The sequence below is a fragment of the Antechinus flavipes genome, chromosome 3 (genome assembly GCF_016432865.1).
Source record: "Antechinus flavipes isolate AdamAnt ecotype Samford, QLD, Australia chromosome 3, AdamAnt_v2, whole genome shotgun sequence".
In the NCBI taxonomy this organism is placed as follows: Eukaryota; Metazoa; Chordata; class Mammalia; order Dasyuromorphia; family Dasyuridae; genus Antechinus; species Antechinus flavipes.
This window is the reverse complement of record NC_067400.1, coordinates 73,612,116-73,637,260: the sequence shown is the minus strand read 5'-3', so window position 1 is coordinate 73,637,260 and position 25,145 is coordinate 73,612,116. Positions and strand designations below refer to the sequence as shown.

The 25,145-nt window shown below is 34.7% G+C and overlaps 1 protein-coding gene across 1 annotated transcript in view; it reads left to right on the top strand.

The window, feature by feature from the left end:
• Positions 1-14,866, top strand: part of CPS1 (carbamoyl-phosphate synthase 1) — a 146,772-nt gene extending 131,906 nt beyond the window's left edge. The window contains exons 35-38 of the mRNA XM_051983624.1: positions 8,803-8,862; positions 10,727-10,839; positions 12,627-12,756; positions 13,675-14,866. Coding sequence (XP_051839584.1) covers positions 8,803-8,862; positions 10,727-10,839; positions 12,627-12,756; positions 13,675-13,773 — 402 coding nt within the window. The 3' untranslated portion in view covers positions 13,774-14,866. The remainder of the gene's footprint in view (positions 1-8,802; positions 8,863-10,726; positions 10,840-12,626; positions 12,757-13,674) is intronic.
• Positions 14,867-25,145: the final 10,279 nt, after the last annotated feature.

The following is a 25,145-nucleotide window of genomic DNA, read 5'->3' as shown; positions in this document are numbered from 1 at the left end:
AGGTCTGAATGTAAATGGTTAAGATCCCCCAATATAAAGTTAATTGCTTATGTTAAAAGGTACAGTAGTCTGTTTTGCTTATAAATATTTTGAAGGCTGCAACATATTTCCCAACTGTTCAATTACTTTATTTTGTGACTGGATAATTCTGGGGTCCTATAAAAACAATTGATATGATAGCCCTGCTGTGCTTTTAATAAGATGATGCCCAGCATTGTTATATAAAAATCAATAAAAACCATAATTAAAACAGTGCCAGATATTCTTCAGCTAATAGGTGATTATTACTGAAATTGTCTCATTGGGGTGTCTTCATATTAGCAAACTACACTTAGGGGGCAGACTAGAGTAATAGAGTCTTTTGGAAAAGTTTCAGAAGAGAATATCTTAGAATAGTTCTTCCTTAAAAAATGTTTTATTGACCTTTTTCATATAATAAACATTTATTTCCAGATTATAGCACCCCATGAAAGTCTTCTTGTACTAAGTACAAATGCAAAATGAACACTATAACAATAGCTTTATCTGAAAGAACATGCATCAATACATATCAATAGGGCTACAGAGCCCCTACCCCTCTATTTTTAAATTTAACATAAATCAAATTTTCCTTACACATCCCACTCCATTGACAAAAGAGAATAGAAAAACAAATTCCTTCTAACAAATATTTTTAGTCAAGCAAAACAATTTCCTTTATTGGCTGTATATAAAAACATGCATGTCTCGTTCTGCATCCTAAATCCATCAACTGTCAGTCAGTCAGGAAGTAAGTAATCTGTTTCATCATAAGCTCTGTATTCATGGAAAGTCATTTCAATGATCATAATTTTTACAATATTTTAGAACAATAAAATAAAATACATAAGTTTATAAAGGAAATCAATTATATTGTAAATGGTGTACTAGCATGCCAGTTTTCCCATAGCTCTCCAACACTTATAATTTTCCTATGTCTATCTTTGAGTGAGGTAGCATCTGAGAATCACTTTAATTTTCATTTGCCTTAGTCTCTTTCCTTGAGAATTGCCTGTTCATATTCTTGGACCCTTTATCAATTGGGGAATAGCTTTTATTCTAATACATTTTAGTTAGTTACTTGTCTATCTTGGAAAAGTTTTATCAGTTTGCTTCAAAGAGTTTTCTTCCAGTTAATTATTTCCCTTTTAATCTTAGTATTGGATTTATCTCGACAAAATAATTTTCATTTTAGGCGAACTTTCCTTCTATACTTAGATTAATGTTTATCAGATCTAATTTGTTTTGTAATTTTAATATCTAAATTATATATTCATTTGGAGCTTATTATTTGCAAAATTATGAAGCATTAGTTGAAATCCAATCTTTTATAAACTGCTGTCCAGTATTTTAAAGAATAAAAAAATTACTTCTAACTGCCAGTTTTAATGGCAGTTCAGAGATAATTTAAACTTTGTGCTAGATGCTTCACATCACAGGTAGGTTTTAAATATTATTCAGTTTCATATATGAGAAAATTTGCCCAACATCCAGTTAAGGTTTAAAGTTTAATGTGAGGCTTATGAGTCTTCAAAGGAGACAAAGCCCCCAGAGCAGCTCTTCACAACTAATAATCTTAGTGTTAGCATTTTAAAGCATCGGTTTAAAAAGGTAGGAATGTATAAAATTGTTCCCCAATTGGTTCTAGTGCTTCCAGGAAATGGAAGGCAATATTTAATCTGAACCATGCTAAGTATTTTTGTGACTCAAACACTAGTTCCCATTTGACTGAGCAGAATTTTTCTTTGTAGAAAGAAAAAAAAAAAGATTGTGTTTCCTTAAACTTTAAATAGCTCAAATGGGGCTTCCCAAGGAAGGGTCTACTTTCCAGTACATTTTATTAATAAATCAATGTGCCAGCAGAAACAAGTTATTGCAAGAAAAACCTCCTTTTGCCTCAGTATACATTGCTAGCAGGGGTTTTATCTTTATTTCAAAGCATTTGAAAAAATACATAAAGAAATATTGAAAGGTTGAAGCCTGTGTTTCATGGCAGAATTGATATACACAACTATAAAGTAATAGAGAAGTATAAGAGTCTTTTCCCCAACCTAATATACACTATGTGTCAGACAGAGAATGCTAGTCCTCACCAGTAGCAACTGAATGAACTCTCTTTGACATTGTGTACTAATCTTTCATCTCCAGTGATTTAGATCAATTCTTAGTCTTGAATTTAAACTGATGGGTTCAATAGACCTTACTAACTAGAAAGCCATAAGCTGTAAAATCACTAGGTATCTGTCTCACTGATAACATCATCAGCTACCAATCATAACATTCCCCCCTAAGGTTTTAGTAATTATAGGTCAAGTCATTGACATTCTATATTTCAGATTGCTTTAAAATTTTATCATTTAGTTTAATATAACTTATTTGACTTCATGTGAAGTTAAAAGAATATAGGATTAGGGATATAACTGTTTTAAGGATAACCATTTAAAGGTTAAGCATATAATCAAGAACAAGAAAGAACATACCTTCATCTCTTCATCTTTTTCTTCCTCCTTCTTCCCTCCTTCCTTTTTTCTCCTCTTCTCACTCCCCTTTTCTTTCTTTCCTTCTTCTCCTCCTCCTTCCCTCCTTCCCTCTCTCCTTTCTTCTCTTTCTTCTTCCTTTCCTTCTTTCTTTTCCTTCTTCCTTCTAAAAATAAGTGCAGTTGTCTTGGGACTCTATACTATTATATCAAAACAGTAATACAGACTATCATAATTTCCTTGAAGACATAGACATTTATTTTTAGCTTTGAATCACCAGTGCCTAGCAGAACCTGGAACAGTCCTTAAAACCACTTAAATGCTTCTTGATTAATTGATTAGAGTGGGGGGGGAGAGAAAGAAAATAAAAAGAGAAAGGGAGAGTTAACATAATATAGGATACTTTAAAGTACTATATAATGTTAGCTATTATATAACTGTATTGAGTATTTTTATTTATAGTCCCAACAAATATGTAGCCACATAGCCATCAACTGCCCTTTTGCTATTCACTAGTTATTTTAGGATTTATTTAAATGAAGAATAGTTGTTGTTCAGCTTTCACTCCTATAACTTTCACCACAAGAAGAAATCTTATAGATGACACCTCTGGAACACCAAAAGGATCCTGAGATTAAATGAAAAGGATAAAGAAATCTTTAAGCTTCTGATTACTAAATAAACTCAGCACAGTTTAACTTAAAGTCATGAGAATTCTTACTAATTTAACAGCAGCTTTCATTTTATTTAGTAGGAAGCATTTTTCAGTACTATATCATTTGGAGAGCACTGAATTAGAGAGTCAACAAGCAGGATTCTGGATCTTGACTCTTTTACTTATTAGATCTGTGAGCTTGGACAAAATACTTCACTTTTCAAGTTCTCAGTTTCTTCATAGATAGATTGAAGAGGTTAGACTAAATCATTTGAAAGATTCATTCCACATCTAAAATTATAGGGGAGTATGAGCTGACAGCACATTGTAGTACAAAAAGCACTAGTCAAAGTCAGAGGAAGGGATTTTGAATTCCAGCTCTAATATTTTCTAGCCATGTGATCCTGAACAAGTCATCTACCCTACATGATTGTTGAGGGGGAAAGGGCTTTGTAAATGTTGGAGCAGCATGTAATCACTTGTATTTCTATATTGCTTTAAGGTTTGTAAAGTATAAGGTTTGTGGTTCTGAGAAATGTAGCAGATGTCAGGATGATGCTACCTACTACACAGACATCAATGAATGCTGATGCTCTAGATCAGTGGTTCTCAAACTTTTGTTTTCAGTATTTTTATCCTATTAAAAATTATTGAGGCTCTCTCCAAAGAGTTTTTGTTTATCTGGAGTATATTTATTGACATTTACCATATTGGAAATAAAAACTATTTTTTGAATTTATATACCCTCTAAAAGGGTTTCAGAGATCTCCAGGATTCGTCCAGGAGTCCTCAAACTTTTTAAATAGGGGGGCAGTTCACTGTCTCTCAGACTGTTGGAGGGCCGGACTATAATAAAAACAAAAACTTTGTTTTGTGGGCCTTTAAATAAAGAAACTTCATAGCCCTGGGTGAGGGGGATAAATGTCTTCAGCTACCGCATCTGGCCCATGGGCCATAGTTTGAGAAGTCTAGATCATACTTTGAGAATCACTGCTCTAGACTGTTTTACTTGTGTCATCACAGTTGCATGAGGATTATTGCAATTTCTTTGAAGGCATAGACTTTTACATTGACTTAAAACCCTAATATTATGTCTATATAATCATACACACCCATATATATACATATATTATATATGTGTGTGTTTATCTATGTGTTTACATGCATAGATATGCATTTACACATACATACATATTTGATTCCCTTTATAATACTATGAGATAGATACTATTATTATTCACATTTTATAGAGGATGAAACTGAGGCACCCAAAAGTGAAATGGCTTGCCAGGGACCACAGTGTTAGTGTCTGAGCATTATTGTGCTGGAGCTGACTTTAACTGCTGCCTTGAAAAGGTGTGCTAAGTGTTAAATTTTTAGGAAAAGCATTTATATCTTAGAACTCAGCAGCTGCAACAAATCAGTTCTAGACTTTTTTTTTATGATTTTCTAAATTTGATGATAATAATAACTTTTAGAAAACCTGTGTATCAGAGACTGTGCTGTTTGTCATATTTATTATCCTTTTTTTTAAATCTTCACAAATTAGGTTGGTGCTGTTATTATCTCTGTTTTATAGTTGAAGAGATAAGAGTTAAGTGACTTGCCCTAGAGTCACATAGCTATTATGTATCAGGTTGGATTTGAACTCAGATCTTCCCAATTCTAAGTTTAAGAAAGTGATAGAGCAATTTTTCAATAATGCGGATTAAATTTAGGAATGTATTGTACTTTTTTATTTTTGTAGAAATTGTTGTTAAACATTTATTAACACACTCCTGCATTTATGTAATCCTGACTCCCTATCAAGTGTTTTATGCACTGTGCCACCCAGCAACTTTAGAGAGAGAATATAAATTATCCTCCACTATGGCAAAAGCCTTTTTAAACATAGGGTATTTTGCAAGTTTATGTGGCAACTAAATTATCCTTGTTTCCTTCAATATTATTGGCCCCCTTAGTATAGTATCTTTTAGCTCAAATGATGCCATAAGTAGGAAAATTGCTATAAGTGGGAAAATTGTTCTTGTTATCAACTTTTCTATAGTGCCATTTAACAATAAATAATTTATTCTAGTGTAGATCAACCCCTACCACTGGGTTATCCAGTGATGTCTGTGTAGTTGAAAGTATCATCCTGACATCTGTGTTGCTGCATTTCTCAGAACCACAAAACTTGCATTTTATCTGAAAATCCCAGATCCAAGTGATTATGAATTGTGAATAGCCTTTTGTTCACTATGCAAAATTATTAGGGCAAGCATGGAGTTGACAATCCCTTATATGATTATTGCACAACTATTGAGGCAAGATCACTTGACTTTTTAAAATGTAGCCAATAATTGCATTAATGTGAACAACCTAATTTGAAGAAATGAAAATAATCCCTTCCTTTTGTGTTTAAAAAAAAGCAAACCTCCCAGAGAATAAATCAGCTTGTACTTTTCACCTTTAGTAACTAATGGTTCTTTACACAGGTACTTTCAATCAGCTTTTAAATCTGGGGCTACTCAGATGCAAGCTGACAGCTGTAATTTCTTTTTGTGAAAAGGCTGTTTTATGTGTCACAAGTGTTCAATACATGTTTGATAGAAGTTTGTAATACAGTTGTGAAAGCCAACACCCCTGACCAGAAGGCAGAGTGATTCTCAGGCTGGGAACCTGCCGATACTGTCATGTTGGATATTTATCTTTTCCACTTGGGGTTCAGAAGTGAAATAGCTTCATAATGAGGTTCTGGCTGTTGTCTGGAGGTCTTAGAAGATGCATTGTGTTACTACAAAATAGAGAAGGAGAAAGAAAGCCCCCATTCTAACATTATTCTAGAAGTTTTTCATGATGACCTTTGCCAAGGGCACAGCATCATCTGAGATTACCAAATGGGCTGAATTGTAGGTAACCCACTTTTTCCTTAAATTTGTGTAACAATGAGACTGGCTGACTTGATTCTAAATGTAGTAATCACCCTTGTCACCTAGAAGTTACAAAAGATGATTAACTGCCAGGGTCTTTTTAGCAGAGATACTCCCAAGAGATGCAATTTTAGTATTCAATTAAACTAAAAATCAACAAATACTTATTAAGCACCTGTTCCACACTCATTAGTCTTCTAGGTGATATGGAAGGGAGAGTGAGCAGTATAGTGCTTATTTACTAGAAATACACCCAGTGATATTAAATTTCAGGAGGACTTCAACAATATTTCTAAGTTTTTGTGCAGTGTTTTATTTATACTTGCATTATCTCAAGAATTCTCAAGATATCATCTACCTAGATCAGAGGTAATCAAATATATTTGGGCTATGAACCTGTTTGGCAGCCCTATGCAAAATATTAAAAATAATATTTTTAAACTTAAAAAAACAGGGTATTACAAAGAAAACCAATGATATTGATATATAGTTATCAAAATATTAAAAATTCAATGATTTATATTATCAAAATATTAAAAATTCTAAGTTCCCAGTCTCCTTAGGGGTCTGCAGACCCTTATTTTATCTAACCTAAAGTTTTAGAGCTGGAAAATACTTTAGAGACCATTGCCCTCATTTTATAGAAGAGTGGACCAAGTCTAAGTTACTTGGTTAAGGTCACAAACCTACATAACAGGAAAACCAGGATTAGACTCCCACCTCTTCAGAATTTAATGTTATTTCTCCTATTCTATGCTGCTAAGCAAGCAGTTCTTTGCCCAATTCTCTCTAGAGAATAATAGTCTACTGTCTCCTTCATTAAATTGTTCCAGTATCTCTTAGAACTTTTTCTCTTAGGAAATTTTCCTCCCATCTAACCTAAATCCCTCCTGCGTTAGTTTAATCCCATTCTATTCTGCTGTATTCTCAATGGAAACAGAAAGCAATCTAATCACTGTTCTCAATAGTATTAATTTATTTTCTGGACCTTTCCTTCTTTTAACCTTTCCTTCCAAACCCAATTTGTCAAGTCTTTCATCACATAAAGAATCACATAAGAATTGAAAGAGCCCCAAAGCTTGTAAGCAAAGCTAGATCTGAAGGGGAATGTGACTTTTTCTCTAAACTTTATTGTCCTCAAAAGGTTTTACAAGTAAATAAATATCATGAGGGGTAATTTTTAGTGTAAAATTAATAAAAACAAGTAAAATATTTGAATATTTTGCTTAAATCATTGTTATAAGTGGTTTCTAGCTTTTCAACCTGGCATGATAGCTTATGTCATAATGAGAATATAATTGGAGGTAGAATGGGCCAGGCCAGGGATGGCTAGGACCCAGAAAGCAGATATATTCCAGATCCCAGAGTGAGAGCAGGTAATATAAAACACGCCAGAAGTAGGCAGGAGGAGGGTGTTCATACAGGTGGGCAGAAGGCTGAAACAGTATTGTTTTCCACGGTTTTAAATGGGCTTTGAACAAATATCTATCCTTATGGGGACATATTTTATTTTGGCTTGCTCACCTAAAGGTGAGGTCATAGTTTTGATTCCTTTATTTCTTTTCTAAATTTTCTTTATCACTACCTACACCACTTGTCCAATGAATGTATTCTTTCATCATACTACCCTATTAGCTTAGACAATATCAATGAATCCTCCCAACTTCTGGAAAATAACCTAAATCATTTGATGTAGTCTCAGTTGTGTCATCTTCATGGGTTATAACAGGAACTCTAATGGTTCTCCCTTTTTCAAGTCCATCCCTGTTCCAATCCACAGTCAGCTACCACACTGATATTTCTAAAGCATATATCCTAGCTTGTTCCTATTACTCAGCAAGCTACAGAAAGTTCCCTATTCCCCATAGGCTAAAATACCAACTGCTTTGTTTGGCCTTTAAAACTACTTACCACCTAGTGCCATTCTATCTTTTTTAGGCTTATTATACCATATTCCCTTTTATACATTTTACATTTCATTTAAACTGGCCTGTCTGCAAATCTATGATTCTGGAATTCCACTTCTTGCTTCTATGTCTTTGTACAAGCTGTTCTCCAAGATTGGACTGCGCCATCTCCTCATTTCTGTCTCTTGGCATCCCCAAAACCTTTGAAGATTCATCTCAACTACTATAGTAGGTCCTATAGTAGGCCTTTTCCAATACTTCTAGTTATTAAAACTAATTTTCACTTTCCCTCTCCAAAATGATGTGGTATTTACATTTCATATATTTAAAATTTAAACATAGGCAGTAAGATTGATTTCCTTAAATAGAAGATAAATTTGTTGAGGATTTGGGACTGTTTTGTTTTTAGTCTTTTTAATGTGTATAGTGTATATAGAGTCTGGCACAAAGATATTTGTTGAATAATTGAATGAAAAGAACAAAACAAATTGTGATGAATGAACGTATGATATTGAGTTTGGAATCATTGTTTCACTGACTTAGGGAACTCTTGGGTAAGGAAAGTAACTCCCTCTACCAATATAGATTGATACTTGCCCTTCAACTTTTGGTCATAGAGAATTACCTAGAGTACTGAGAGGTACAAAATGTTCCTTATGTCATATAACCATAATGTGTGAAAGACATGATTTAAACCTCTGAATTTATGACTCTAAAGCTGAATCTACCATACTATATTACCTTTTATGTTATAGGAAAACTTAATATTGTAGATAATGAACTAGTGAACTTAGATATGCTATAGATCACTTATTTTAAAAATCTCTTTTCAGCATTCCTTCCGTCCCAAATTCCTTGGTGTTGCTGAACAACTACATAATGAAGGTTTCAAGGTATATTATTTTAATTTATTTTTTTTCCAAGCTACTTTCTTTCAACATTGAAAATCTGGCCAGGAACCAGAACATTGGCTTCTGTCTGTAATGAGAACCTCAGGGAAAAGCAGCAGGGCCAAGTTATTCCCTTTCAAGCTGAGAGAAGAAAGACTTTGGTATCACCATCTTGGTAGGCCCCAAACTTGAATAAATTCAAATAAATGGCAGAGGCAGCCTTTGAGTTCTAAAAATAGTTTTCATTAACTAAATAAGAATTATAAGAGTTGGGAGAAAAACTGAAAAAACATTTGGAAATGTATGTTTAAAAAAGTGAACATGGTGTAATAATAAATCTTCAATGCATTTCCATATTTTCCCTTTCTCCTTTTCTTGGTTACTTAGGGAAAAATGGTTGCTAGATATTATAGGCACAAGCAAAATCTCATTATAATGGATGCCATCACAAAAAGACGTTCTTTGAAACAAATGCAATTCCTTGGCTGGCCCAAAACAAGTGTGCTTTGTTATGATGATTATAATGGATTCTCAATAGCAAATAACAAAAGTTTTCTCTGGTCCCTATCCAAAAATACCTTTTATTATGAAAAGTTCTGATTATGTGCTATCAGCAGGTGGGGAGTAAGGGACTGGAGAGTAGAGTTTGAATCTGAGCTGTTTATTGCTTTATTTATTATTCTGACTGTTCTGTAACAGTGGTAACTGTTCCATTTATCTTCAGTCTTTACCTTCCTCTAACACTGAAATCACCTGGGCCTATAATAAAGCACTAGAAGTCTAAAAGACCCAAGCCACCTTCCTTACCTTGCTGGAAATGCTTATTTCACTTGTTATTTCACCATAGAGAGAGACTTTTTTTTCATTTTCTGCTCCACAGATGGAGAATTTTTTTTTTTAATATGTGTATTCATTATAACAAAATCTCACTATAACAAAATAATTAGGATGGTCCATGGAGATTATTGTAACAAACTCTCAAGATAATGAGCCGACCCGAGCTACACTAAAAACAGCCTGTTTTTAGTATTAGAACATCCTGACAGTTATTTTGTTCCTTGAAAATATTGACACAGAGGAATAGTTCTAGTTTCCAAGAGATCAATTAATTTATGGAAATTATTATATAGCCAAAAGAGATAATTCATACAAGGAACTTAGAGGGTATTTCTATCCTACTTAATGTACATCCCACAGCCCTTGGAGAATTTGGTACATCTGGCTTACATTAAAGAAACCCAAATTATAAAAGTCCAACTTGCTAAATAGACACAGAAAGGAGTGGGTTTTTTTCCTTCATTAAAGGATCAATTACTTCATAAAACTGCTTACTGTAGTTTTCTTTTAAAAAGTCCGGGAACTGAAATCAGAAAATACCCGACTTTTCTACCCATCCCAAGTACTTACTAACTGCAATATATGCAATCTCTTTGCCCTCAGTTTCTACATCTTTGAAAATAGGCCTAATATTATTACTCTCAGGAATATTTTAAGGTTCAAATAAGATAACTTATGGAAAATGCTTTCTGCACCTTAAAGTACTTTACAAATGCCAACTATTTTTCCTTATTTTTGTTAGAGTCAGCTCTCTTTGTATTTAAACAGTGATTTGATTTAGAGAAATATGATTGCTACATACATAAATCAGAGTAGGACTGAGTTTGTCAGGAAAGAACTATAATCATTAGGGGTCCATCTAGTATGTCACCACGTGTCTCCAGTTTTCAATAATTACATAGGATTTCCCCCGTTAATAATTAAATCACAAATATTTTTAGCAAAGTACATTGATATCTGGGCTCCTTAATCTGTTCATTGATTTCTTGTAATAACCCCTCTAAGATGTTTCCTTTATTTTCAAATGCAGCTTTATGCCACAGAAGCAACTTCAGATTGGCTCAATGTAAACAACTTGCCAGCTACCCCTGTTGCATGGCCATCTCAAGAGGGACAGAACCCTAGTCTTTCTCCTATCCGAAAGTAAGAATTGGGTCATATTTGAGATGTTGGGAAAGGTTTTCTTAGCTACCTAAACAAGAAAATGTCAAGGAATTAGTATTTGGGATTCATTATAAAAATTTGAAGCTTATTCCTTATGATTGCAAAGTGATTCTTTTAAAATAAAAAACTCACTAATTAAATATTTTTAAAACTATATATTTTATGGTAAAATAAAGTTTTATTTATAAATCACCATACTCAAGTATGGACTTGATCATATTGTGAATCAAATTATATTTGTTGTGTACATAATAATATAGGGCCCATCAATATGGTGGCAGCTTAGAGCAGGAGTGAGAAGAGATGGGTTGTAATTTTGCCCCTGACACTTCAGTATCCTCGTATTTAAATGACAATATGTTTAATATTGTCCTCAGAGTTTTGGTAAAATGCGAATGAGTTAATACCTGTAAAGTGCTAGCAAACATATATATATATATATATATATATATATATATATATATATATATATATATATATATATAAAGTTGGATTTGTGATCACATCAATATGTGATACAGATAACAGCCTCTCTGTATTTACCTATCCTAGGAGCAACACATTAAAGTGACATGGACCTATGATCAATGTGAACTCCTGTTTTATATAAGTCACTGTTCCAGGTGTTGTGATAATGTTATTTGCCATTTGATTATAGGGACTGGTATTCCCTAGGGGAAGGCAGGATTTTTCTCAATGTACATGCCTTCAGAGGTACCATTTCCATTCATGTTAATGAAATTGTGTGGCAGAGATACAGCACACCTAGTTAAAGATATACATTCAGTCAGACAATTTTATTACTGCCTATTGAAGAATTGTCATATTGTATACAGAATGATATGCCCTGAGTTGGACCCTGGAAAATGTGTAAATCATTGTTGAATAAAGGCAGAGAAGGATGGCTTTGTATCTGCGCCTTAGTTTCCTTCTCTGGATATTATGCACCACTTGGCTAGGACTTATCAAACAACAATTAGCACAACTTCATATGATTTGACATTTAAATGTCTCAGTCTGTGGCATCAAGGGAGCAGACAAATTGAGAGTTTAATTCAAAATCAGGTTACTTGCTTCTTAATGCCATCTGCTAAGAGCCCCTGGACTAGCAGGCAATGAAGCAAAGCTAATGCCAAAAAAAGGAGTTAGGGGTCTTTTCTCAGAGAGAAATAATGTCCTTGGGAAACAACGAATTGTCCATTAAGTCACTGATCACCTTATTGTTGAATATTAGCATATTAAATAGAAAGCAATTCCTGTCAAGCTTTCATTTGAGTGTCTTTTTGGGAGCATAAGAATAAAAGTATCACTACCATTCTCAAAAAAACATAATTCCAATTTTTAGTTAGGGATATAGGAAGCTGGATGGAAGTAGGGGTTCTTTAAAATTAATTTAAAAGGTCAATCAATTAGTCATGGAAATTTATTATTAGATGCAAAGCAAACATGGTTCCATGTATTTTCAGTACGGTGTAATAGAAAAAAGGCAGCATTGCACTAGAATTTAGACTGTTAGGTGTAAATGTTGGCTGGCTAATTAGCCTGGGCACCCTGAGAAAATCATTTTATCTTTTCTAAGCCTTTGTTTTCTCATCTGTCAAAGAAAGGGGTCAGACTAGACACCAGCTAAGTTCCCTTCCAAGCCTAAAGTATTTTATGATCCCAGGAGTAGGAGTATCCCATGAGGTGATCTAGCTCTAAGATGCTAATATCTCCATGCTAACATTGTGATTCTTATTTCTCTTGCCCTCTTCCTCTCTGTCTAGGTTGATAAAAGAGGGAAACATTGATCTGGTTATTAACCTCCCCAACAACAATACCAAGTTTGTCCATGATAATTATGTAATCCGGAGGACAGCTGTTGACAGTGGAATTGCTCTCCTCACAAATTTCCAGGTATGTTTTCTCATTGGGATAAATATATTGTTATATAATACTGATTGTTTTTGACCAAATATTCATTTTATTGTGATGATTATCTGAAAATTATCAAAAATATATGTAAATATATTTCCCTTTTCTCAGTATTCAGGTCAGTGAGGACATTTTAAAATATGGCTTTGAAATGATTGTGCCAACAGTGAAGGGTTCTGGCCAAACCTGAGCGATTGGTAGATAATCAGAGAAGATGTCAAAGCCAGAATTTTGTCCCTGCCTCTGATTATATATAATAACCTTATGGTCCAGGATAATTAATTTAGTCTCTTAGTAGCACACTAGTTGCATGGTAGATACTAATCTAAATTGGTAAAGGGAATTTCCTTACCTGGGAGTTTCCTATAACTATGAATAGTTTCAGTCCTTTTTCTCTTAGGCCTATGTGGGTATTAAACCTTATGTAAATTATAAAATACCCAAAAAATGGTATATATTGAAATAGAGACAAACTTTAGATGCAAAGTGCTATTTAAAAAGCTACATTAGTCATAGCTGGAGCCAAAATCACAGTTCAGTTACAAGGTTCAAATGACTTTTTCAGTTATGTCCAATTTCGCTTGGATATGTATACTGTCTTCCTAATTTATCACAGGGAAGGGATTTTTTTTCAAGACTCATTAAATAATTTACCCATCATATTGTATTTTTTTTCTGGCCCAGTTTGAATGCTAATGATGGGTGAAAGGGGGAAAAAAGAAAAAGACATTCATGGTGAACTCTGGGATATGAGAAAATCCTAATTAAAGTAAAATAACTTTTATTCCATGGTCTTTTAAAAACTGGGATTAACAACACTGATAGCTTCAGTCTGACTCTATTAAACAACTCTCATGTCATTGGGGTAACTAAAGTGCCTGCCTGTGCCTCTATTTCCAGGTGACCAAGCTTTTTGCTGAAGCCGTTCAGAAATCTCGCTCTGTGGATTCCAAGAGTCTTTTCCATTACAGGCAATACAGTTCTGGCAAAACTGCATAAAGGAGCAGTTTACCTACATGAAATCTTGGAGTCATGTGTTTATTCTCTGATGGACACACAGAATTCCAGACTTTGATCCCCAGACAGAGAATTCTCTTTAGTCTAAATTGTGTTATGTCGTTTTGCTTGGTTGTGTCCTTAAAAAGCTTTATCTTTTTTAGTTTAGATAGCTGTCAGTTACTCTGTCAAGTCCTTGGACAATAAGCCCTTCTCAATTTCTTCTTGCTTTTCATGAGAGACTACCCCATGAGTAATGCCTTATTTGGGGCACACACATAATCTAATCTATAGCCCTCCTTGGCAGCTGATATTCATTATGTGGCAAACCCAAATCATTGGTAGCATAATGGCTGAAAAAAAATGCTTCTCATGGTTAAGTCCATATTCTTAACTCTTATTTTTTTTTCTACTTGAAGACTCTTGCTGGGAACCATCATCTTTAAATATTTTCTGCTGTATTCAGGTGTCTTTTACAAATTGAGTATGCTACCCAAACCTTATTTCTCTATCATGTAGTTTTATTCTACATTCCCTTCCATCATTCCTGAATATCAAAGTTGGTATATTTCTTCCTTACAGTAATCATTCTTCACCCACCTAGTGCATTTAGTGATATCACAATCTCTTTTCAAGGTATTGAGTTTGATGAGTGTGACAGGAGATCTTTAAAGTATAGATTTCTTTAAAGGACACAAATTTGCAGCCCCTTTGAGGCAGCATATGACAGAAATAAAGTGGCTGGGTTTTTTTTGTCCATTTGTTTTTAACCTTGGTTTAGTGTATTCTTTTGCAATTGACAGATTTATAGGTTATTCCTGTACTCTCAGCCTCCCTGGCCATAGCAACTCTTTGGAATCCTTCTAAAAATTACTCTTCAATCCCTAGAGATTATACTTTCTGTGTACCTAGTGAATCCCATGCTATCTTATGACTTACACACAGTTTAATCCTAAGGTCTCATTCCATTCCTCTTACTTTGCCTGAAAGAGCAGAAAAACTCTTCCCACGTGGCAGTCTTTGGGGGTTTTAAATGTTTTGTATTATTAAAACTGCTTTGATTGTTAACATTGAAATAAAATGCTATTGAAGAGAAGTTAGAAGACTGTCTTTGCATTTTTTTAAATCATCTTATACTAAATTAGTTTCTTTGACCAGGATCGAATCTCTTATTTATTTTCTATATTAATCAGTACATGGTGGGAGCAAAGGTTATTCATAATAATGATTATGAACATTTGTGTTCCGTATTCCAAATGATTTTGCATTTACTTGTCATGCTTCTAGTAATCCTTAGGATGAAATATTATTGGACTGAGTGGTTACATAGTACCCTGATTTTCCCCACCATTCTCTTTGGTATTGTTATTATTTCTAATTACACAAGTATACTATAAAGGAAAATTCAAAGGTACAGATGATATATAGTAATAGAACAAGAAAAAAAGCCGTTATTCTGGCTACTGTTTATATTAGCCGGCATTATAAGATAGCCATTAGTCCTTAAATAAGATTATACCATATTAATCTAATTTATATTTGTAAAAACAAATCAAAGGTTATAATAATTTAAACTTCACTTATATTTCTTCTAATAGCCTTGTGAACTAGGTGGAAGAGGTATCATTTATCACCATTTTGTAGAGAGAGAAACAAGATACCAGAAAGAATAACTTACCAGGAATACAGAGATTGGTAGGACCCCAATTTTCCCTGATTCAGTATCCATTATATAAGCAGGTGTCATATAAGGAATCCCTCAACATATACCAACAGTTTGTATTTGGCATTTTTAAGTAGTAGTACAACAGATCTTTGGGCAATTTTAAAGTTGCACTCATATGATGATGGCATTTGAGTGTTGTTTTAATACTTTTATTTTGTTTTAAATACTTTCTCTCATCCACGTGATCTTAGTTTTCCAATTCCAAGACACTAGAAGCATTTTTATTAGCTAAGCAAAGGATACATGGAGGTCTTAAACTAACCAGTGACCAGAAGCCAGTAATACTATCATTGACCAATCCAACTGATCCATCTGTTTAAAATCCCCCGAACCTAACATTATGGAATCTTGATTGGTAGCTTGGAAGAGAAGTAAGAGAAACTTAGTAAGACTAAATTAATCTAACTTTCAAATTCCTTATCAACTGAAAAGTTCTGCTTTTCATTCTTTTTTAAACATGGAAGGTTATGAGAGAAAAAGTGTTGAAATATTAATGGATGCTATTTCTGAGAGTATGAGAAGAAATGGTATCCTGCAAGCAAAGGTTGGATGACCATTTTTTCCATATTACATGATTTTAATACTTTTGTACTAAAGTACCTTTGAACAACCATCTAAAGCTGAAAGGAATTCTTGATATAACACCTTTAACAAGGGAGCATCCATCTTTTATCTGAAGAAAGATGCGTCTAGCCATATGCCAGCAAGTATTTATTAAATGTCAGGTATTCTGCTAAATTCTGGGAATAAAAGGAAAGTAAAACACTTCTTGCAGAAAGTAGGATATTATAATATATATATAGATTACTTGGTTGGTCAAATGACCTTTGGGGTTATTATAGCAATAATTCAATGATTCTTATCATCTCTTATCTCAGAAGAATTCCATATCTTGATTCAGTGCTTTAGTTAAGGCAGAATAGGAATAAGGGATTAAGCAATAAAGGACAGAGAAGTGGGTTGGAACCAGAGAGATCAGCTGTGATAAATTGGCATTTCCCCTCTTCCCTAGGGAAAATGGAGACCAGGCAGAACAACCGGTGCAATAGAATGGTGTTTTCTTTCCTTACTTCAAAAGCAAAGGACCTTTGCATAATTTAATGACAATACCCTTCTTCCTGTGGGAGACTAGAGACCAGATAGATTTAGCATGATGAAATGAGCAATGGAAGAATCCCAAATAGATTCAGATAGTATTTGCAAAATTAGTTGGAAGGTCACTACATTTAGTACTTAAGACATGAGGAAAAGTTTGATTTTCCCCAAATTGTACAATAGGAGAATAATGGTAGATCTTCAGGCTTCTTAGCTCTAAGAACTTTCCTTTTAATTAAGGTACAAGATTTCCTAGAATCCTTGAATGAGATAGAAGTCTAGATTTAATAATATAAGTAATGTTAGATAGGATTGATACTACCAAAAATTCTAAGGTAAGATAAATTATTCTTATTTCCCATATCTGTGACTGTTAAGTTGCCATCCAATCTAAAACATTCTAAGAAACATAATGGTGTAACAGGAAATTTTCCATTTCCTGCAAGGAACATAAAGTTAGAACCTTTAAATTTAAGCTTAAAATGAAATTTTTGTCAAAATAGGTCCCCTTTTAAGGAGAAAATCTGCTTTTCTCAAGAGGAAGGAAGGAAAACTTGGGTAAAGTGGTGCTATTGCTGGTGTTGCTAGTGGAGCACCATGATTTTAGATGTGGCAGATTGACTATACATTTCTTCAGTCTTCATATTTTCTAAGAAGATGGAATTTTCTAAAGGACACAAGAAGAAAACATGAGTCCTTGTGTCTTTGAATGTAACAGATTCATAAATCAAAATTATTAAATAGAACTAACTGTATCTGGATCTGTCTGTGATTGAGTTCCCATGACTTGTTTGCATTATTAAAGAAGTAATATATAATTACATAGGAAGACCTGCCAATAGGGCCAACTCTAAGTCTAATAATAATTCTTTAGTATCCCAAGTTCAACAATGCCTCTATTCAATAAATTATAAAATAGAACTCACTGTATCTGGATCTGTCTGTGATTGAGTTCCCATTACTTGTTTCTGTTATTAAAGAAGTAATATATAATTGCATAGGGAGACCTGCCAATAGGGCCAACTCTAAGTCTAATAATAATTCTTTAGTATCCTGAGTTCAACAATGCCTGTATTTTAATAGCTTTGGTATTGGTGTATACATCTTATTGGTTATTGAAGATGCTTACTTGGTCAAATTTTTAAAGGAAAGCAGTCATCTGCTCACTGTTTATAAACCCATTCTTTTTTCTTTTTCTGAGGCAATTGGGGTTAAGTGACTTTTCCAGGGTCACACAGCTAGGAAGTGTTAAGTGTCTGAGGTCAGATTTTAACTCCTGACTTTAGGGCTGGTGCATCCATCCACTGCCCCTATAAACCCATTCTTGAAGTCTTTCCTCCTCTTAAGTAGGACAATGTCCCATTTGTGATTTACTTAACTAAAGTATACCTTTCTCCAACTTTCTGGCCTGTTTCATGAGGGTCAGAAAACTTCAGGCTGTTCTTAGTAAATGGGTTCCTCTAGTTAGCCATGGGCTGGCTAGTCAGGGTTAGGGGTATAAAACAACTGGTCTAGGAACCAGCAGAGTAGGGTAAGAGGGAAAGATTCACTTTGAAGACTCAAAAAAATAAGAGTGAGACTAGAAAGAATGGGCTTGGCTTCTGTTTCTCGAGTCCCTCCATTAAAGGAACCTTATTTGAAGGTCAGTGTTGTTTCACTATCACCCATTAGGAAGCTCTCTCTCTCCTTCATCCATTTATTAATGGTGTCACCCATTATAGGTACTGCCTTGACTAGGAGAGGAATGGCCAGAGAAAATCTGGCACTGTCATTAGGGAATTGATGGCATTGGAGTCAGAAGCATATTTTATCTGGCCCAGGAATTCCAATTGGCCATTTTTTTTTTTCTGACAGCTGGAACTCTTGGGCCTGAGGCTGGGGAATGTGTTCCAATGGCCGGAAGAGCCAGTCTCTTTCTCCCTGAGTGCTGCCAGCTGAGAACAGAGGCTGAGGGCATCTGTTAGGAGTTCTGCCCTTTGGAGTGGTCATGCCTTGGGGAGACCTTCAAGCTTTCCATTCAAAGTTCTCTCACAATTGATACGACAAGGATTAAAATCTTCAGGGACATTTAATAAGCTATAGACCAATGGTGGCAACACTATCCAAGCTGCCACAAGGGAAGCTCAGGGGACATTAGTGATTAAGACACTTCTGTTATACTGGAAAGTGTATCATAACAGGAGATCATGAGGAATAAAGGCAGGGAATGGGAGTCTCAGGGTCCAATGAGGGAGAAGGTGAGAAGAAGGAGACCAGAAACTGAAATAAAGAAGCCAAGAGTAGCAAGGAGAAATAATAGCAGGGTGTGGGTTCTCTAGCCTAGATAGCAAGTAGAAATAAAACTAGCATTTCTCATCTCACCCTATGTGCCTACTTTGTTTTAGAAAACATATGTTGATATGCAGGAAAATCCATTCTGAAATCAGCTTAACACAAATTCAGTGAAGATAAATACAATAAGTTCTTCTAGCAGAGTAAAGTGGGTGCCAGGATGGAGCAGGGGTAAATGTGGGGAGGAAATGGTCATCTGGTAACTTACAATTTTAATTAATTATTCTTTCTGATGACATGCTAAGCTTAATATTTTTAAATTTTTGATGTGATCTCAATGCTCTCTAAATTTTTGCATCCTTGTATAAAGTCTTGGTTGCCTTTACCTAGTTAGATCTTTACCATGGTCAAAAAATTTTTCACGAAGAGAAATTCATAGCCTATGGGTCATGCACATATGGAAGATTGGCTTCTTCTTGCTTATGCTTCAAATAATCCCCTGCACCTGTGAGCAATGGGTCCTGGATACTAGGAACAGATGTTGCTAGAACTCCTGTTTGGCAATGAAAATAATTGTCTGGTCTTTCATCCTTCCGTAGTACAATTCTTTGTCTAAATGAAGTGGAATTTCCTATAGTGCTTCAGGACTCTTCAAATATCTCTTGTTTTTTCCTCCTACTCACCCACAAAGTTAATAGTATGAACTTTGTCATCCTTTGTTTTAGAGATGAAGAAATTTGTAAAAGTTATGTGACTTACACAGAATCACATAGATCATATACGATGAAGTTGGACTTTGAATTTGTTTTTTTTAACCCCAAATTTAGTTGTCTTTTTATTGCTAAAAGTTAAAATGTTTATTCTTAATAATATGGTAGAAACACCAAATGTTTAGTAGACTTGTTTTAAGATATGTATAAGTGAAAAATTAATAATGATGATATAAGTTTATTCTATATTATTTATTTCTACGCATATTTTATTACTATATGACTTCATAATAATAGTCTACTTTGTATAATATACATTATTATATATATTATAACGTGTATTTTTATATTATTGTATATATAGAGTAGCCTATTAACTTCATGTCAATAATATAAAATAATATAATAATATTATCACTTTTATTACCATGAAATTAATAATCTATTGTAAGCTTTAGAGTTTTTAATCAAAATGTTAAGAATGACCATTTAATAATAGTAATAATGATTACTATTAAAATGATGAGAATGAAGATTATAAACCCCTAAAAGTCTAACAAAGTCTGTGCTATGAGGGAAGTAGAGACTGGAAGTCAGGGTGATATACAATAAGAACTTTCCCATATATAGCACTTGGGAAGCTCTAACTGAGTAAACACCCTAGTCAAGGTGATGGAATTGCCCCAAGAGCACAAAGAAATGCATGGGAAGGCAGAAAATTGTTGTATGGCTTAAGATAGAGGGCAGCAGGGCTGATCGTGCTCCTTCAAATTTTCACTTCACACTAAGGCAAGATATCCAAAAGCAAATCAGAAACATAGATACTGCACATCCTGGAAATGTTTCAATGCAGATGGCACTGACCACTAAAGAGGACAAAACATGAATATGTATGAAATGGACTGATGACATGAATATTTTCATTATGAGCCAGCACTAGATCATAATAAAATTGAGAGGAAAAAAAATCTTACTAGCGATAGACAAGGGCTCCATATTTTGCCAAGTACCCTCAGCTCCAAGTTATACAACAATATATTGCCAACCAGCTCAGGGTAATTGTAATAAATAACTTCATCTCTAAGCCTATATTAGAAGCAATAAGTGTTGTAATTGAGGCTCTAAAAATTGAAGAGGGAAAGTTGAAGAACCTGAGGCCATTAACATTTTTCACGTAATGCAAACTCCAGATATTACACTAAAGAAAATGACTACAGCATCTCAAATGCTTTTAAAAACAACATAGATATATTTTCACTGGGACTTTGAAAAGTCCTTTCAAACTCATTGGCATGAATACAACTAACAGAGCAATTATACAACTCTGTTGCTATATAACCATTATGAAGAATGAATTCTCTCGATAAGTATGGTTTCCAAATTAAAGAGACTATAGAATCAAAACATCTTATTAATCATTTCATATACATGAATGATATTAAGCTATATGGCTTCGTCAAAACCAGATTTAACAGTTTCTTTATTTTGTGGAATCCTTTTCCAATGATGTCAAAATATTATTTTTATAATAATATCTTTATATTTTTCAAAATACATGCAAAGATAGTTTTCAATTTTCCCCTGCAAAACCTTGTGTTTCAAATTTTACTCCCTCTCTTCTACTTCTCTCCTTCCCCTAGACAGCAAGCAATCTAATATAGATTAAACATATGCAATTCTTCTAAATGTATTTACACAGTTATCATGTTGCATAAGAAAAATCAGATCAAAAGAGGAAAAAATAAGAAAAAAAACAAGCAAGCAAACAACAAGAACAACAAATGGGTAAATCTATGTTGTGACCCACATTCAGTTCCCATAGTCTCTCTCTGGGTGCAGATGGCTCTCTTCATCACAAGTCTATTGGAATTGGCCTGAATCACCTCATTGTTGAAAAGAGCCACGTCCATCAGAATTGATCATCATATAATCTTGTTCCATGTATAAGTTCTCTTGGTTCTATTCACTTCACAGCATTAGTTTGTGTCAGTCTCTCCAGGCCTTTCTGGAATCATCATTCTGGTTGTTTCTTATAGAACAATATTCCATAACATTCCTATGCTATAACTTATTCAGCTATTCTCCAATTGTTGGACATCCACCTATTTCCAGTGTCTTGCCACTGGCTGCTACAAATATTTTTGCACAAGTGAGTTCTTGATATTGGAATCCTTACAAACTGCTAACTAATTAGAGTTGATCTAATCTTACAAGAAGATGTTTTGGGCAGAACCTGAAACAAGGTACTAAGTAGAACTAATTAATACAAGACTTGTGTTCATACCTTTGCTCATTGGAGTTCACAAGTATAGAAGTTTCACAAAGTAAACTTTGTAACTTTGTGAGTTCACACCTCCCTTGAAGCTCTTAGGGCTGGAGAGCACTATGGGAGAAAACCCATAATCCCTCTCTCTCGTATTGCACAATTCCTCCCTCTTGTATAAAAGAAACAGATAGAGGCTCTCCATCAGATTTCACTGGAATGACATGAAAAGTGGAGCTGGCTGGAGGTGGAAGAAAGCAGAGGCAGAGGCTGAAGGACAAAACCTTTGGATTTGGAGACATTCGGAGGGCTCTAAGCTAAACCGGCTATGTTTTGAGAAGAACAAGAACCCAACATTTTGGCGCCCAATGTGGGGCTAACAGACCCTTTCCCCTCCCCCCCCCAGTGGATTTCAGTGGAAAAGCTCCGATCCTGATCCAGTGGAAAAGCCTCTGATCCTGATCCAGTGGAAAAGACTCTTCAACCCAGAAATTAGGGTGAGTGCAACAAAGAAATCTTGTTAGAAGAGTTAGAGTAGAATTTCATCTAAGATGGGACAGATATTTAGAAAACAGCCTGTTTCTGTTCAAGGAAAATGTTTAGACAGCATTGTCAAAGTTATGGAAAGCCAAGGTTTAATTATAAGTTTACAGCAAATCACTGAACTTTTACAAACTGTAAAGGACATATATCCTTGTTTCTCTCTTGAAAAGGAATTAGATCTAAATGAATGGAAATTGGTAGGAGAGGATCTTTGTCAATTCTATAATAAAAAGGGGCCTAACTCAATTTCCAAAGACATACTTAATACATATAATTTAATACAACTAGCTTTAGGAAATTTTATAAGTATTAAAATAAGGAAAAAGAAGAAGCAGGAGCAGGGAGAGGTGTCAACTATACCAGGTGAAAAGGAGCAAGAATCAGATAACAATGGAGTTAATTACAATTCTGAGTATGATACTTCACAGCAGGAGGAATTAGGTGATTCCACATCTCATGACCCTCCCCCCACAATTAACCCTTCATGGGTGGAACAAGGGGGAGGGAGAGAGGCAGAAACACAGTCAGCTTCTCCTGTAAAGCAGAATTTGACAAGATTAGAAAAGGCATTAATTGAAGCAAAAAATGAAGGAGAAGATATATCTGATTTTATAAATGCATATCCTGTGATTGAAAAGATTGACTCTTCAGGTCAAAAAGAGAGAAAATACACTCCTTTTAATTTGGAAAAAATTAAAGATTTGAAAAAGGGTTGCACTCTTTATGGGGCTACATCATCTTATGTGAAGATGTTACTGGATAATTTGTCTTATGAAATCTTAACCCTGAATGACTGGAAATCCATAGCCAGAACATGTCTAGAACCTGGACAAAATTTATTGTGGCTTTTGGAGTTTCATGAATTATGTAGGATTCAAGCCCAATGCAATAGACAAACAGGAGCTATTGTACAAGTTGCTTTTGACCAACTAGCTGGTGAAGGTCAGTATGCAGAGAGTTCAGAACAGATTTATTATCCCATAACAGTGTATGAGCAAATTTCTAAGGCTGCAACAAAAGCTTGGAATTCTCTCCCTGGACAGAAAGATGGAAATAATGCTTTCACAAAAATAGAGCAAAGTCCCAATGAACCTTTTGCAGATTTTGTGGGACGTTTACAAACAGCTGTAATAAGAACCATTGGAGATAATGCAGCAACAGAAATAATGACTAGACATTTGGCTAAGGAAAATGCCAATGAGATTTGCAAAAGAATTATATGGGGGCTAAACAAAGATTCTCCTTTGGAGGAGATCATAAGACGCTGTGCCACAGTGGGCACAAATGTTTATTATGCCCAAACTATGATGAACATGGAAAGACAAGGTCCTTCTTGGCAAAGGAATTCTAGAGAAACTCGTCGATGTTTTCATTTTAAGAGCCCAATGTAGAAATGGAGATAAAGTGAGAAGACAGGGTGAGAGAAAACCCCAAACCCCATGTCCAAAATGTAACGGAGGCTTTCACTGGGCCTCTAAATGTATATTGACCCAGAGGAATGAGAGGCAGGACCCAGCTCCAAAGTATCAATCAAAGGACAGGTGGGGCATGATAGCAGCTAAGGTTACACCCAGAGAGACTTTAGAAATTCAGGACTCTGATGTCATCAACCAACAGAAAAGTAATCAGGATTACAGTTGGGAAGAATACAGGCCTTTTAAGACAACAAGGCAATGTCCAGTGCAAACAGCTCCAATGTAATTACCAGATGATGAAGAGAAATCCCAAAAGTGGTAAATAGAAGGGAATTAGACAGGTTAACTGCTTGGGGAAGAGGATCTGCTTATATTTCCACAGGTGGAAAAGGAATCAGATGGCTGACAATGAGACTGTCAAAAGAACTTTAAAATTTTCAGCTTTCAGTTCCTGAAAAACCAGCAACAATCATTGTATTTCCTGAGATGAAATAGAAAAAGAGAAAAACTTCAAAACAAAGGAGAATTAAGAAACATCTGACACTGAAAGAGCATGGCTGACAATGAGTCTATTTCCTAACACAAGATGAAACTGTTTTAGTTCTTGAAAAACCAGCAAGAATCATTGGGTTCCCTGAGATGAAAAATTGTTGATGAGACCTTTTGCAGTACTTCAGAGCTTACAGGAATTATTAGATTCCTGGCACATGAACTAATGGACAATGGATTGCTTATGGACTATTTCTAGGACTTATGGACATGTGTAAATTTTCAGGTTGATTCATGTTGTTACATTACTACTAGCCTGTGTTATATTGCTATGTGCTTATGTAAATTATGTATAATGCCTCCCATATTGATGGATTTATGTATGCCATGTATATCTGTTACAAAGTTCTGGCCCATATTGATGGATTTATGTGTACCCCTTCAGAAACCCACTAATCTGATTTGATTTCCTATTTCCTTTGGTGTTTTCATCTCCCTTCCTGAGATGTCAGGGAAGGCGTGATCACCTTTTAGGTGGGGTTCTCACCTCCTTGAGAAATCAGCGAGGTCATGACCATCCTATGTTCTGAAACAAAAGAAAGGGGGAGATGTTGGAATCCTTACAAACTGCTAACTAATTAGAGTTGATCTAATCTTACAAGAAGATGTTTTGGGTAGAACCTGAAACAAGGTACTAAGTAGAACTAATTAATACAAGGCTTGTGTTCATACCTTTGATCATTGGAGTTCACAAGTATGGAAGTTTCACAAAGTAAACTTTGTAACTTTGTGAGTTCACACCTCCCTTGAAGCTCTTAGGGCCGGAGAGCACTATGGGAGAAAACCCATAATCCCTCTCTCTC